This window comes from Rhinatrema bivittatum, chromosome 8, assembly GCF_901001135.1.
Source record: "Rhinatrema bivittatum chromosome 8, aRhiBiv1.1, whole genome shotgun sequence".
Lineage (NCBI taxonomy): Eukaryota > Metazoa > Chordata > Amphibia > Gymnophiona > Rhinatrematidae > Rhinatrema > Rhinatrema bivittatum.
The window spans coordinates 173,494,393-173,509,447 of NC_042622.1; the positions used below are offsets into that span (position 1 = coordinate 173,494,393).

At 45.4% G+C, this 15,055-nt stretch overlaps 1 protein-coding gene across 6 annotated transcripts in view; it reads right to left on the bottom strand.

The window, feature by feature from the left end:
- The window catches only part of TEX14 (testis expressed 14, intercellular bridge forming factor), a 608,800-nt gene that overhangs the window by 573,129 nt on the left and 20,616 nt on the right, over window positions 1–15,055 (bottom strand). For all 6 annotated transcript variants that reach the window (XR_003858113.1, XR_003858112.1, XR_003858111.1 and 3 more), the window contains exons 3-5: window positions 10,211–10,325; window positions 9,349–9,514; window positions 30–166 (exon numbers count right to left, since the gene is read on the bottom strand). Coding sequence is in view for 3 of the 6 variants with exons in the window: in XM_029611460.1 (XP_029467320.1) it covers window positions 30–166; window positions 9,349–9,514; window positions 10,211–10,325 (418 nt within the window). In the remaining 3 variants the exon portion in view is untranslated. The remainder of the gene's footprint in view (window positions 1–29; window positions 167–9,348; window positions 9,515–10,210; window positions 10,326–15,055) is intronic.

A 15,055-nucleotide genomic window follows, 5' to 3' on the forward strand; every position in this document is an offset into this window, starting at 1 on the left:
TGCTCTAAATCATCATTCTAAACACTTACCCTGGTGAAAACTGGCCTAATTTAGATGGGCTGGATATGAGCATCTGTGGTGAATCAACCTTTCTAAGCAGATCATAAGGAAAACCTTGAACAAGGGCCTGCATGTATGCTGTACAGCGCTGCATGAATTCCAACATCTTAAAAAAATTATCAGATAAGGGGCATTTTAACATTTGATAGCTACAGAAACTATAACAATTTACAGTTCTTCTAAGCTTGAAAGGTAAGTTGACAAATAACTGTTAACAATTGCAACCAGAGTTGAAAGTACTTAAAATATCCCATGGTCCACCATGTTTTACACCACAATGTTCAAATGCAATAGTTAGTCCTGGGGGAATTCTGTGCTACTGCGGAGCGCAAAATTCCCCCCCCCTGCGCTCTGTTTGCAGCGAAGATGAAAGCCCCAGTGAGAGAGAATGTGTGTGTGTGAGCGAGGAGTGCAGGAGGGTGTGAGAGAGCATGGGTGGCAAGAGAGGGGGCAGGGGAGGGTGAGAGAGCAGGAGGGTGTGAGAGAGAGCATGGGAGGTAAGAGAGCAGGGGGGATGCTTGAGTGTGAGTTTAAGAGAGAGGGAGGAGATTGTGAAGGAGTGTGTATGTGTGAGAGATTGGGAGCTCGTGTGTATGTGAGGGTGCTAGCCTGTGTGAAGGGATTGTGCATGTGTGACACAGAGCCTGTGTGAATGGGTGCGTGAGACACACATAGGTAGCCTGTGTGAGGATATATGTGTGAGAGAGTAAGGGAGCTTGTGTGGGTGTGTATGCAAGAAAGCGGGCCCTGTATGAGGGGATGTGTGTGCGCACGCGAGAGAGTGAGGGAGCCTGTATAAGAGTGTGTGTATGTGTATTAGAGAGAGGGAGCATATGTGAGAGAGAGGAAGGGACAGAGGGAGCTTGTGTGAGGGGCAGTACTGAGAATGGGGTCAAACTCTGGGACTGGCAATAGAGTGGAAGGGGTTGAGCCTAGAGGTGGAGAGGAGAGATACTGGCAGGAGGAGGAGTTGCCTGAGAGGGCAAAGTGGCCAGGGGAGTAGGGAGAGTGAGTGGAAGGGACACTCTTACAGGGAATTTCTAGGGAAATTCTGCTCAAAATATTTAAAATTCTGCATCTTTAAGTAACAGCAAGTTTGCTTACCGTAAACAGTGTTTCCATAGATAGCAGGATGAATTAGCCATGCTGTTGATGGGTCTGTCTATCAAAGCCCAGGAGGCGGAGCTTTACCAAAGCTGTATGCAGAGCTTTGCTCTGCGGCTGCGCATGTGTTCCCGCGCAGGAAGACAGATTCTCCTCAGTCAGTAATTAAGCTAATGTGTAGTATTGACTGTCCAGGGAGGCGGGTGGGTTATCATGGCTAATTCATCCTGCTATCTACGAAAACAACATTTACGGTAAGCAAACTTGCTTTTTCCTGTCGATAGCCGGCTGAATTAGCCATGCTGTTGATGGGAGTTCCAAGCTCCCGGTCGCGCCATGGTTGACTGTGTACAGTTCTCTTTTTAAATGGCGTGACCGAACGTGGACAGTCAAAGTTTGTTTATGGATCCATCAAGGTTTGTAAGACTGCTTGACCAATTTTGGCATCTGCAGTCGCTTGATGATCGAGGCAGTAGTGGGAAATGAATGTATGCAGAGTTGACCATGTGGCCGCTTTGCAAATATCCAGAAGAGGAACGTGTCTTAAGTAAGCTATAGAAGTGGAAACTGTGCGCACTTGATGTGCGTTCGGTTTTGTAGACAGTACAATGTTTTTCTTTTGGTGACAGTAAAGAATACATTGAGTGATCCAGCTCGAGATAGTACGCTTCGAGACTGGAAGTCCTGGCGCATTAGGATTAAATGAAAAAGCTGAGAAGGTCTGGAATCTGACTGCGTCTTTTCTTTGTAATATGCTAGTGCTCTTTTGCAATCAAGTGTGTGAAGCAGCTTTTCTCTAGTGGTCTGGTGTGGTTTTGGAAAGAAATGTTGGGAGTTCAATTGTTTGGTTCAAATGAAAAGCCGAAATCACTTTTGGCAGAAAAGTAGGATGAGTTCTAAGCACCACCTTATGTTTTTAGAATTGCAAATATGGTGGATTGTGAACTAAGGCCTGTAGTTCGCTAACTCTATGGGCAGAAGTGACTGCCACTAGAAAGACTACTTTCCAAGTGAGGTATTTTGGGTGCGCTGATTCCAGAGGTTCAAAGGAAAATTTCATTAATTGCTCTAACACGACATTTAGGTTCCAGGCTCCTGGTGGTTTGGTTATAGGGGGCCGTGAGTAAGGCCTTTGACAAATTTTGTTACCAGCGGATGTGAGGATATCGACCGATCTTGATGTGGTTTGTGGAAAGCTGCTATGGCACTTAGGTGAACTCGTACCGATGCGGTAGCGAGACCTGAGTTGTATAAAGTATGGAGGTAGTCCAGTAGAAATTCTGGAGAACAATCTGTAGGGCTTAGATGGTGTGACTCACACCAGGTGGAGTAAAGCTTCCATTCTGCTCGGTTGTTTTTTCGCATTGATTGCTTTCTGGCTGCCAATATGACGTCTTGTACGTGAGACGAGATTCCTTGTTCAGTTAGAGACACCCTTTCATTCTCCAAGCAGTGAGATGTAGTGAGGAGTGCATTGGATGTAGTAGGAAGCCATCTTCTTGAGAGAGGAGATCGTTGCGGTCTCCTAGGCGGATCGGAGCTATGATCGACATAGTGAGTAGATGCGTGTACCAAAGTTGCCTCAGCCATGCTGGCGCGATGAGTATAAGGTTTGCTGAATCCTGTATGCACTTTTGGATTGTGTGGGATTGGAGGAAAAGCATACAGGAGGCCATCTGTCCATGATGGGAGGAAGGCATCCTGCGATAGTCGCAGAGGGCTGGGCAGGATTTAGCAGAATTGATTAACTTTCCTGTTTTGTTCGGTAGTGAAAAGATCCACGGCTGGTACATCCCATCGTTGGAAAATGTCTTCTGCTACTTGTTGATTTAATTCCCACTCATGTGGGTGAAAAATCCTGCTGAGCCTGTCCACTCAAGTGTTGGCGATACCCGGGAGGTATGTTGCTTGCAAGTGTATCGAATTACTGTGAGCCCACTCCAGTATAAGAATCGACTCCTTGCATAGGCTCCATGAACCTGACCCTCCTTGTTTATGTAGTACATTGCTACTTGATTGTCTGTATACACCATTACTCTTTTCCCTCTCAGATATGGGGCAAATGTTTTTAGGGTATTCCGTATTGCTCTCAGTTCGAGTAGATTTGATCTGGTAAGTCTGCTCTATCCTTGGACCATTGACCTTGTGTGTCTAGGTGGTCGAGATGAGCTCCCCAACCCTTGTGCGAAGCGTCTGATGTCAGTACCGCATTGTGAGGATGGTTGGTGAACAGTGATCCCTTGGTGAGGGTACTCTTTCGAAGCCACCATTCCAAATCCTTCATCTCCTGTGTTGGGACATGGGATAGAGGTTATCGATGTTGAGACCACTGGGATTTTAGCCCTCACTATAGTCTGTGCATGTGAAGGCGGGTATTGGGAACTGTGTGGATGGCCGCCGCCATGAGTCCCAGAATCGTAAGCACTAAACGAGCTGACAGTTGTGTTGTAGATTGAAGTCTGAGTTGAAGCATTCGAAAAAGAAGTTCTCTCCTTTGGAAGGAAAGACCTGGTCTTTGTTGTAACTAGTTGTGCTCCTATAAATAGAAGAGCTTGAGAGGGATCGAGTTTGGATTTTTCGTAATTTACTATGAGGTCTACTTGTTGTAGGCATTCAATTGTTTGCTGGAGATGAAGTCGAAGTATCTGTGGGTCTGAAGCGACAATGAGCCAGTCATCTAGATAAGGAAATAATTTGATTACTCTTTTTCTTAATTGGGCCACCACCACCACTGCCATGCATTTTGTGAAGACCCTGGGGGCTGATGAGAGTCCGAAAGGAAGGACTTTGTATTGGTAGTGTTTTCCATTGCATTGGAAGCAGAGGTATCACCAGGAATCCGGATGCATCGGGATATGAGTGTAAGCGTCCTTCAAATCTAGGGAACACAGCCAGTCGTTGCGCTGTAGAAGTGGTAGGATCGATTTGAGAGAGATACCATCTTGAACTTTTCCTTTACCAGGTGTTTGTTTAAGCTTCTGAGATCCAGAATGGGTCGTAATTCCCCCCCCCCCCCCCATTTCTTGGGAATGAGGAAATAGGGGGGGGGGGGGGGGGGAGTAGAAACCCAGATTGCGTTGGGATGAAGGTATGGATGTTATCGCTTTCTGGGCTCGAAGGTGTGATAATTCTTTTTCCAGTTGTGTCTGGTTGCTTTGATTTCCTCTGAGATGGTACAGTTGAGGGAGAGATAACCTGGTATAGAAATTCAGTTGATATCCCTCCTTGATGATTTTCAACACCCATAGATCCATAGTGATCTCCGACCAAGCTGGTAGAAAGCTGGTTAATCTGCCTCCAATGAAAGTAGGGTGTGGTGGTGGCCCAATCGCCTTTAAAAAGACAATGCAGATTTTGGTTTGTTGTTTGAGGACGCTGGTTCCTGGGACGACCTCTTCGTTGTTGGGTTTGTTGACCTTGAGGGCATTGAACTGGTGGATATGAAGATGTTCGGTAAGACTGATAAGGCTTGAATGGACGTCTCTGATATGTTGGCCTTCTATATTGGGGTAGATAACAGCTAGAGAAAGAGGAGTGCGGTGTGGGGATGGTTAAGGACTGCACTGCTACAGATTGTTCTTTGAGATGTGCTACAGTCTCTTGTAGACTGTCTCCGAACAAGTCATCCCCTGTACAGGGAAGGTTTGCCAACTTTTCGTGGACGTCTTCACGAATAGCACTCGATCCGAGCCACGCCATTCTTCGGGCTGCAATTGCTGTTGCCGAAGATCTAGAGTTTGTTTCGAATGATTCGTAAATTGTTCTGAGGAGGTGTCATGTAGCTTCCTCCATATCTTGTAAAGATTGATGTGGAGATGGTGTTGTTTCCATAGATGGAAATAGGAGTTTTAGTTGCTGTACACATTCATATAAATATTGGACTATGTAGAATTGATGCTGGTTTAAGCGAGATGTCAGCATCGCGGACTGGAAGCATTTTCTAGTAGTCCAAATATTTGTGATCTCTGCCTGGGGGAGCACTGGAGTGTGTCTTTGCTCTCTTTGCTCTTTGTAACGCCGACTCTACTACGATAGAGGCGTGTGGCAATTGTGATGGTGAGTAGAATTTAGACTGTCTCATCTTGAATTTGAGATCGATTTTCCTCGATACGGGAGGAATCGTGAAAGGAGTCTCCCAAGATTTTTGCAACAGTGAATCAAGTACCTGATGGGATGGCAATGAAGTGGGTTCGGAGGGAAGATCAAAGATCTTTAAGATCCTAAAGTCTCCGTTCTCGGGTCGGAAACCTTTTGGGTAGCAAGACTTAATGTAGTCCCCACTTTATCAAGGAATTTCGGGTAAGAAAGGTCCTCAGGGGAAGAGTATGGCTCTTGCGGCTCCTCCGTGGGATCGGAGGAATATCCTGTGGAGTCATCGGGGGAGGTAGGAGGGGTAGGGGCGTGTGGAAGTGGTTCCATAGGGTCATGAGGATGCAGATCTGGGAGATGGAGGATCTATAGATGTAGGCACAGATGAAGTTGTGGGGGTACTGGAGAGCTTGGTGGTTCTACCGGTAACTCCAGGTTTGGTGGTGGAATCTGTGGTGCTTGTAAGCTGAATTGCAGTGAAGCAAAGAGTCCGGAAAGTGCCATAGATATCTGAGTGATCGCCTGCTGTGCAACATCAGGCATCACTGGAATGTTAGGGGTAGGTGGAGGGAGGGTATCAGGTAAACCCTCTTTCCCTTGTAATGGATCCGGTAGATGAACAGATAGGTTGCGCCTTTGGGATACTAAGGAGAGATCAGAGTATACCTGAATGGAGGAGGATGATGATGCAGAGGAAAGGGACGCCTCATCGCTCCATCTTTCACGTGATGTTGTTAGAGATTGTATACTTCTTTTAGCACCTCTATCCAGTAGAGGAATAGAAAGTCCTTGAGATGTAGGGGAAGGGCTATCATCGCTGATGTGGTGGCGTTTGGACTTTCTCTTAAATGGTTTATTGTTACCACTATGGGAGTGAACTGATGATGGTGAAGAGGAAGATCCAGATTGTGGTCGTGGCAGTTGCACTACCTGCTCCCCTTGTGGTTGAGGTCTCTGCGGTGGTAAAGGTGATTGTGGCACTGGAGATGATCTGTGCGCCGATTTTTGGTGCTTCTGCGCAGACTCTTGCGTCGGATGCGTCGAGCCTGAAGCACGGTGTGCTTTCTTCTTGTGTGAAGGCGTTTGCGTCGAAAGCATCTGCTTCAGCGCCGGTTGTGTCGGCGACGAACCAATCTACTTCGGCGCCGGTTGCACTGGCGTCGAATGCCTCGGTGTCCAGATAATTTGCTTTGGCACCAGTTGCATCGATGTTATCGACATGGAGTGTGTCGGCGTCCGATGCATGTGTTTCAGCATTGGTTGTGGCTGCATCGGAGGCTGAGCCGGATACTTCAGCGGCTCTGAGAGCGATTTTGATGAAGGCCTGTGCTCCAAGTGGCCTGTACTCCTACCTAGAGATGAGAGGTGGTCAGGTCGGAGGCATTTTACGCTGCGCTTAGGCCTACCTTCAATGGATGGGCCCACCGAGGCTGCCCGTTTGGTCGGGGCAGCCTGCCTCGACGCTAGTCCCAGCGATGAGTGTGCTTCTGAAGGGGGCGCATACGACCCTGCTGGGCCTTCAAAGTCTCTCCATCTTCTCTGCACGTTGACGTCAGGCTCTGGGCGACATTTTGCTGCAATGGGAACAGTCTTCCTGCTTGTGGTCTGGGCCCAGACACACATAGTATTGTGAATGTCCATCCGTCACAGACATTATTTTGCCACACAAACAGGGTTTGAACCCTGATGGTCGTGGCATGTTCCCTTTTATATTTTTTGTCTTCTTTCTTCTTTTCTGTATTTTATTTTTTCTGTCTGAGGAGACTAGGTGCTCCGCGTGCGATCCCGTGCAAGGAAAAGACAGACTGAGGAGAATCTGTCTTCCATGCACAGCCGCAGAGCAAAGCTCTGCATACAGCTTTGGTAAAGCTCCGCCTCCTGGGCCTTGATAGACAGTCCCATCAACAGCATGGCTAATTCAGCCTGCTATCAACGGGAAATAACTTTTTTCTGTATTTATTTAAAATGTAATTAAAGACTTACTTAGCAAACCACGGTCACTTACAATTTTTTTGGTTGGACCAATAGGTAGATATGTGATATTTATATAAGAAGTACCTAGAAGTCCAAAAATCTCATTTTTATGAACTCAATGAACCAAAGTTAGTTTGACCCTCATAATAGGCTTCATCGTATAGTCTTGAAAACAACTTTAGAACTCCCTTACATTTAATCATCGGTCAATCACTATTCAATTTTTTAAAGATTTTTTTCATTTCCCATTAATTGTGCAATTAAACTGTGATCCATACAATTTCAGATGTGCTGTATCTACAAATCAACGATTGAAACGAAACTGGAAAAATTTTACTTGTTTTAATATTTGAGTTTTTGATTTTTAAATTTAAAAATCAAAAACAAATTTAAAATCAAATCAAATTTAAAAATCAAAAACTCAAAAATTAAAACAAGTAAAAATAACACCAAATTCAAAATTAACAGCATATTCAATATTAATAGCATAGTTACATGCCGAGTGAGTTGTATAATTGCGTCTACAGAACAAATGGACATTCAGTTCTCAATCAAGTCGGTGTAAAGTAAAAAACAGCGCATCTACTCAGTCCTTTTGAACAAAGCCGCTCGCACGCGAAAAGTCCCTTATCACGTGCGATACCAGGATGGGGGCGGAGTCGGCCCCGGAAGAGGAGGAGTCAGGGCGTCACCGGGGCCGACTCTGCGCCGACGCCGCGGACAGCAAAAAGGTAGGTGCCTTTTCGCTGCCTATTTCGCTCCCAATAGCTACACCTCCTATGGTGGCGCTATTGGGTGCGAAACCGGCAGCGATCGTACCGCAACGGTGCGATCGCTGCCAGCTAGCGCAGGCCCGCCCCTCGTTTCGGCCCCCTGCCCCTCATCTTCTAAAGTATCGCCGGCCCCCTGCCCCTCATCTTCTAAAGTATCGCAGGCCTGCGATACTTTAGAAAATGAGGCCCAAAGAGTTTCCAATCACGTCTGCGTTTGATTGACAGTTCAATCCCTTTAAAAAGTTTTTAAGTTTATGTCGCCTTTCCGCTGATACCGGAAATGGAACGCCACCGTACCATGTTTGAACATTGACTACCGCAATATTAAGTGCCTGAAAAACCATCAGAATGTTGAAATATAATGTATATGCCAGCATCTTGAGACTAAAGAGAAAAATGATATAAGAAATTTTTCACAGCTTTTAAATTGAACCTTTTCATTTTTAGTGATTCAAGCCCTTGAGAAAGGAGCGTAAAATCCGAAATACGGTCCCATGTCGGGCAGAGCTTCCTCGTAGCAGAAGCCATCTTCTGTACAGCCAAAGGCTTCAATATCAGCGCAGGATCAAATTTAAGCTCTAAAGATAAGTGATGTGGTGAAGTTATTTAAAGAATTTTTCCAGTTGCGTTTCAATCAATTTATAGATAGAGCACATGTGAAATTGTATGGATCACAATTTAATTGCACAATTAATGGAAAAAAATCTTTAAAAAATTGAATAGTGATTGACAGATGATTAAATGTAAGGCGGAGTTGTAAAGTTGTTTTCAAGACTATACGATGAAGCCTATTATGAGGGTCAAACTCACTTTGGTTCATTAGTTTATAAAAATGAGATTTTTGGACTTCAAGGTACTTCTTCTATAACTATTACTTAAAGACTGTCATGTAAATTGTGTTATTTTAACCAATATAAAGTTTGCAGAATTTTAAGTTTTTGTGCACAGAATTTTAAGTTTTTTTGCGCAGAATTCCCCTAGGAGTAAATAGTTCATCCTCTGTAACTAACAAATATTGCAAATTAAAACAACATATATATGTATATACTTCAATGCTAATGCTTCAACAGACATTGACTACTGATCTCAGTTTTGATATCCCTGGAACTATGCAATGGCTTTCAAGAAAATGCTAACCAACGCTCAGAAGCTGATGTTCTGTGACAAGTTTACATCATATCTTGAATGACTACATCAGTTCCGTTAGTCATAGTGGTCATGAAGAAAACTAAATGCTAATGTGTTATATAACAGTGCTTCAAGGGTCCTGTATAGTCTTGGAAGCTCCTTACTACAACATATTGCATTTGCCAGTCCTTCAAAAGGCACAGTTGCAACATAAACATACCGGCACACTGTGCTCCTTTCCAGCAGTAATAGCCCAGGTGTGCGGGCTTCTTCCATCTTTATCATGCAGTCGCAAATCACCTCCTACATCCAGCAACCTGCTGAGAATCCACTGATTGCATGAAAAGGCTGCAGCATGAACTGGTGTACTTCCATCATAACACCGGCTACAAAATATACCAAACAGTCTTATTCATCCTTCACTAATGAAAGCAGAAGGAAGCAAAAGATGCATTAACATCCATAAAATAACTAAAATACAGTCACAAGTTACGAAATATCTTTACAAAAAAAATAGGCAACACACAATTGTAATAGAGATCGAATTGCAGAAAATGTAATCTGTCTTTTTCATATCACCACAATGAAATTAGCCTCATTGATCAGATTTCCCATCATATGGGTTTAAGCCAATACCATTTTCTTAATGAAAGCTCAAAATTTTCTAAGTTTCAGTGCTAAGCAGGCATTCCAAAAATCTAGCTTAGTTAATATTCTATATCTTCCACAAATGGCATCTCTGAACTCCATTTTCCATAATATCAAAGTCAGTATTTTAAGGGGCACTATATTAAACATTTTGCCAAATCCAAATAAATTATGGGATAGATATACTGAGCATTTTCCCATAAATTCAAAGTAGATAAAAACTGGCCCTATGACAGTCATATTTCCATATCAAATTTGCTGCTTATATTGTCGATGTGTTTTTATTCATACTGACAGAAGCAAATCAATTGCTTAAAAGAATTTCAACCATTTTTTTACATTAAATATCATTCCTGCATAAACTTTATCAGACCAAAGCACAGTACTTTTTTAAATGTATAGCTTGAATTATGAAAAAAAAAAATACTACTTACTAGTTAGGATCTGATCCATACTCCAAGAGTAGGTTTACTAACTTTGCAAGATCTAGCAAAGCAGCTATAAACAATGGTGTCTGGCCCAATGAGTTCACGGTATCAGGACAAACACCTATAGATACAAAATACTGCACATCAAAAATAAATCAGTTTATAAACATGTCTTCAGAATTTATTTATTTATTTATTTATCTAACAGTTTTTTATACCGACCTTCATAGTAAATTACCATATCGGATCGGTTTACGGTTTAACAAAGGGAAAAACTAGAGTAACAATTCACGTAAACGAAAGATAACAATAATAAGTAGGAATAAGTCAATGAATGAGCTGAATTTAACTGAACTGTTTAATACTGAGCTTGCAATGCAGTTGTATGTGTGTGAATGCTTCAAGAGAGAAAGTGTCAGAGTATGCTGGGACTGTATAAGATACAGGAGTAATGCTGTTTCCTGTTCATACCCCAGATCAGTCCAGATGCATAGGTTTTGCTCCCCTACCAGCAGACGGAGACAGAGAAGAAAAGCTTTACTGATACTGCACTACTTATAACTGCAGTCCCCTCAGTATTTCTGTCTCCAGCAGATGGTAGAGGTGTAAAAACTGCAGTTTGGAGTTAAAAATTAAAAAAAGGACCAGGATTCCCTTTCTCCCTAGGGTGCTAGGCTTTGTGAGGGAGCCATCTGCCTGGTTTAGTCACTGAGGGGATGGGAACCCTGACTGGTCTCAATGAGAAGACAATGGGGACTCTGATAGCCAGTGATCTGGCTCCTCTAGGTCATCCACGTGGCCTTCTCTCTCCCTCCTGGGGGCTTCAGATCAGCAAAAGGAAGTTTTGGCTCCTGTTCTTTTTTATCTTGACTGCCTACCATTGGTGATTAAAAAAAAAGAAAAAAAAAGTAAGAGAGAGAAAGAGAGCAAGATTGCCTTGGTGGGTGTAAGTGCAAGGCTTGTCAGCCCAGGAGAGAAGTTGAAATGCTCAGCAAGCATAGTTTGGAGAGTGCAAAACTGTAGGGGTGTCAGTGGGAACGAATGGGATCAGGCATAGTTCACTGCGTGGCTGCCTCATTGCTGGTTGGGTGCTGCAGGATATGCTGGGAGTGCGCGAGAGGGCAGTGTGTGAGGCAGTAATGTTGAGCATGATGGTGCCAGCAGAGCGTGCGAAGTGCTACTGCTCGTGTGGGAACAAGGCATCCTGGATTTCGCCGGCGGAGCTTTGTGAACAAGACAAGACCATCTGGGAGAGCAGTGCTGCTGTGATCACATCTGATGAGAAATGGCCGGCCTAAGCTGCTGGAGCGAATGAGACTCCTCTCTCCTGCAGCGCAGGAACGGTGGCCAATTTGGTTCCAGCTCCTGCGTTGCAGGAGACTTTGGGAGGGGGCAGTTTCTCTCCCCCGTGCTATCACCAGTCGTCCCTTAACGGAAAAGTGCCCATGAGGCCTCAGGAAGTGATGAGTCCCTAGGGAAAGACTGATTCCCTGGAAGTGTTCTTCTGCTGAATTTGCATTGTTGTTGCACAAAGCTTTCCTGGCACGAAAGGGCTTGGCTGAGAAACAGGCCCCATACTCAAATCCCCAGAAGCACTCTTGAGTGTAAGAAGATGGCCTCCCAGGGATTGTGCTCCTTGGGCACATTTGAGGACTTGGAGTGTTGTGAAGGGGACATGAGTCCACTGTTGGAGCCTCCAGGGAATGAGAATGGGAAAAAGTATCCCTCGGACCCGGGGGAGGTCCCAGTAGTGGAGGGAGATGACCCAAGGTGGACTGACTCTTTAGGAAGGAGGAACTCCTTCCCTTGATTCCCCAAATTTTAAAGGAACTGGGAATTAATGTAACGCAGGAGAAGTCCAACCAAGAGGGGGTGGACCCAGTCATGAAGGCATCTGTTCATTCCACCAGTCGGTGAAGAAGCTGGCTGTCCGTGAATGGGATACTCCAGAGGCTGGGTTGAAGGTCGGCAGGCCCATTGCAAGGCTATAACCACTGCCAGAGGACGCTCTGGAGCTGCTGAAACTTCCAAAGTTGGATGCTTCTGTGCTGGCAGTGACCAAAAAGACTACCCTTCCAGGGGTGGGATCAGCGGTGTTGTAGGATGCCCAGGACCAAGGTGGAAGTTCATCTTAAAAAGATGTTTGAGGTCTCAGCTTTGGGCATTCTGAACTAACTGCACTAGCTTCACGGTGCATGCCTCCCTGCGCTGGGTATCTGGGACAAATTAGTTAGTTGCTGCAAAACTGACGGAGCGGATGCCTTGTACAATCTACTACGCACATCCATAAGAAACATAGTGTCGATGGTCCATCCAGGCATTTCCTCTGGCTGCGCAATTGGACAGTGGAGATCTGGTCCAAGTCACAGCTGGGAAATATTCCTTTCAAAAGGCAAATTTCTGTTTAGGGAGGATCTGAAGCACCTAGTGAAGCACCTAGGCGAGTCTAAGGGCCATAAGTTGCCAGAGGACAAGCCAAACGGGAGCAAGAGGACTTTTCCTGCCAGACAGCAGTGCAGAGGGATGAGGACATACTGTCTGGGCAAAGGAGTTGGCGCTGCAAGAGAGTGGCCTAATAAGGTGGGCAAAGGTGGGCAAAGAGACCTGCCCAGGACGCCACTGGTCAGGGAATAAGGGAAGGGAAAGCTGCACAATGAGATGCATCTGGTCCACTCATCTCCAGGGATCATTGGAGGGCGGTTAGCTCTCTTTTACAAGGAATGGACTAAGATCAGCGAACCAATGGGTCCTGACCGTGACAAGAGATGGCTAAGCTTTAGAATTTGTTCGTTGGTCCCGGAAGTTTTCATAGTTTCTCCCTGTACCTCCAAGGAAAAGCAGATGGTGGTTCACCCATGCTAAACTGGCTAAGGCAACTTGAAGCGATCATGCATGTACCCCCGAGGGAAAGGGGATGCGGAAGGTATTTCATCTATTTTGTGGTTCCAAAGCAGGATGAGGGCTATCAGTCCATTCTGGATCCCCAAGAGGTGAACGTGGCCCTGAGAGTTTGTTTCCAGATGGAAACCTTATAATCTGTGATTGCGGCAGTTCACAAAGAAGAGTTCTTGGCATCCCTCAACATCAGAGTCATATCTACACATTCCCATATGGTAGGAACAACAAAGAGTTCTGCGGTTCGCCGTACTGGAAAAGCATTTTCAGTTCCAGGCGCTCCCATTTGGCCTCACAACAGCGACACAGACATTCATCAGAGGAATGGTGGAGGTAGCTGCAGCATTGTGGAGGGAGGGCATTTTTGTGCATCCCTATCTAGACAACTGGCTCATCAGGGTGAAGTCCAGGGAGTTCTATCAAAGCTTGGTGCTCCATTTGATGCAGCTCTTGCAGTCTCTGGGTTGGGTGGTCAATCTGGCAAAGAGCCGCTTAGTTCTGATCCAGTTGCTGGAGCCTGTTTTCAATACTGCCCTAGGCAGGTGTTTCTTACGGAAGTGAGAGTGGAGACGCTGCAAGTGCAGGTGCGCAAATTGTTGCTTCTGCTAGTTCCCAGAACCTGGGACTGTTTGGAGGTCTTGGGTTCTATAGCATCTAGATTCAATCTAGTTCCCTGGGAGTTCGCATATCAGTGACCTCTTCAGAGGGCGCTTCTGTCCCTCTGGAATCCTCAGTTACAGAATTTTCAGCTTCAACTACCATTGCAGGGGGAATTCAGGTCCAATCTCTCCTGGTAGCTGTCATGAGCACATCTGGGGATGGGAGTGGAGATGGAAATCCTGGACTGGTAGTAGTGACCACAAATGCTAGTCTGAAGGGCTGGGGGTCCATTTGCCAGGGGCAAATGGCACAGGTTTGGTTGTCGGCAGAAGAAATGTCATGGTCTATCAACCGCTTGGAAACAAGAGCAGTTTGCAAAGAGTTACTATTCTTTCTTCCGCATTTGCACAGTTGGGCAGTAAGAGTTCTTTCGGATAATGCAATGATGGTGGCTTATATTAACCATCAAGGAGGAACCAGGAGTCTGACAGTGTCTCGAGAGGACCAGGAGCTGTTTTGCTGGGCAGAACACCACCTAGCAGCTTTGGCAGCATCACAGATAACCAAAGTAGAGAACATTCAGGCAGACTTTCTCAGCCTCAATGCCCTGGATCTAGGAGCTGTCGGACAAGGTGATGGACTTCCTTCAGTCCAGGTGGGTGTTCCTGATGGCATTGATGCAGAGAGATAAAGGGTGCTGGTTCTTCAGCTGTAGCAGGAAATTAGGTGCCGAAAGGATTGACACTCTGGTTCTCCTGTGCTCCCCTATGTTTCTGTTGTACATATTTCCCCCATGGCGTCTGGTGGGAAAAGTGCTAAGGCATACTGAGATTCACTCGGAGCAGGTGATCCTGGTAGCTCCAGAATAGCCATATCATCTGTGGTTTGTGGATTGAGTAAATTTGGCAGTGGATGGTCCCGTAAGACTTGAACATCTGCCACGTCTGCTCCATCAGGGTCTAATTTGTTTGGTTTAGGCAGCTTTCTTTTGTCTCGTGGCTTGGCTTTTGAGAAGCATCGTCTGCAGTTGAAAGGTTACTCGGAAGCGGTCATTACGACTTTGTTGCAAGCTAGGAAACCATCCACATCTTTGGCTTATGTCCAAGTGTGGAGTGTTTGAGAACTGGTGCCTTAGGGAGGGGATTCCTCCTCTCCGGGGATGGGGTCTAATGGGTTGGCCTTTTTACAAGATGGACTAACCAAAGGCTTAGCCTTCCATTCTCTGTGGATCCAGATGGTGGCCCTGGCCTGTTTTCAGTGGAATGTGTAGGGAATGCCTCTGGCTTCGTATCCGAATATTGTCCATTTTCTGATACATTTGGGCCCATCAGTGCACAGGGTGTTTCCTTCATGGAG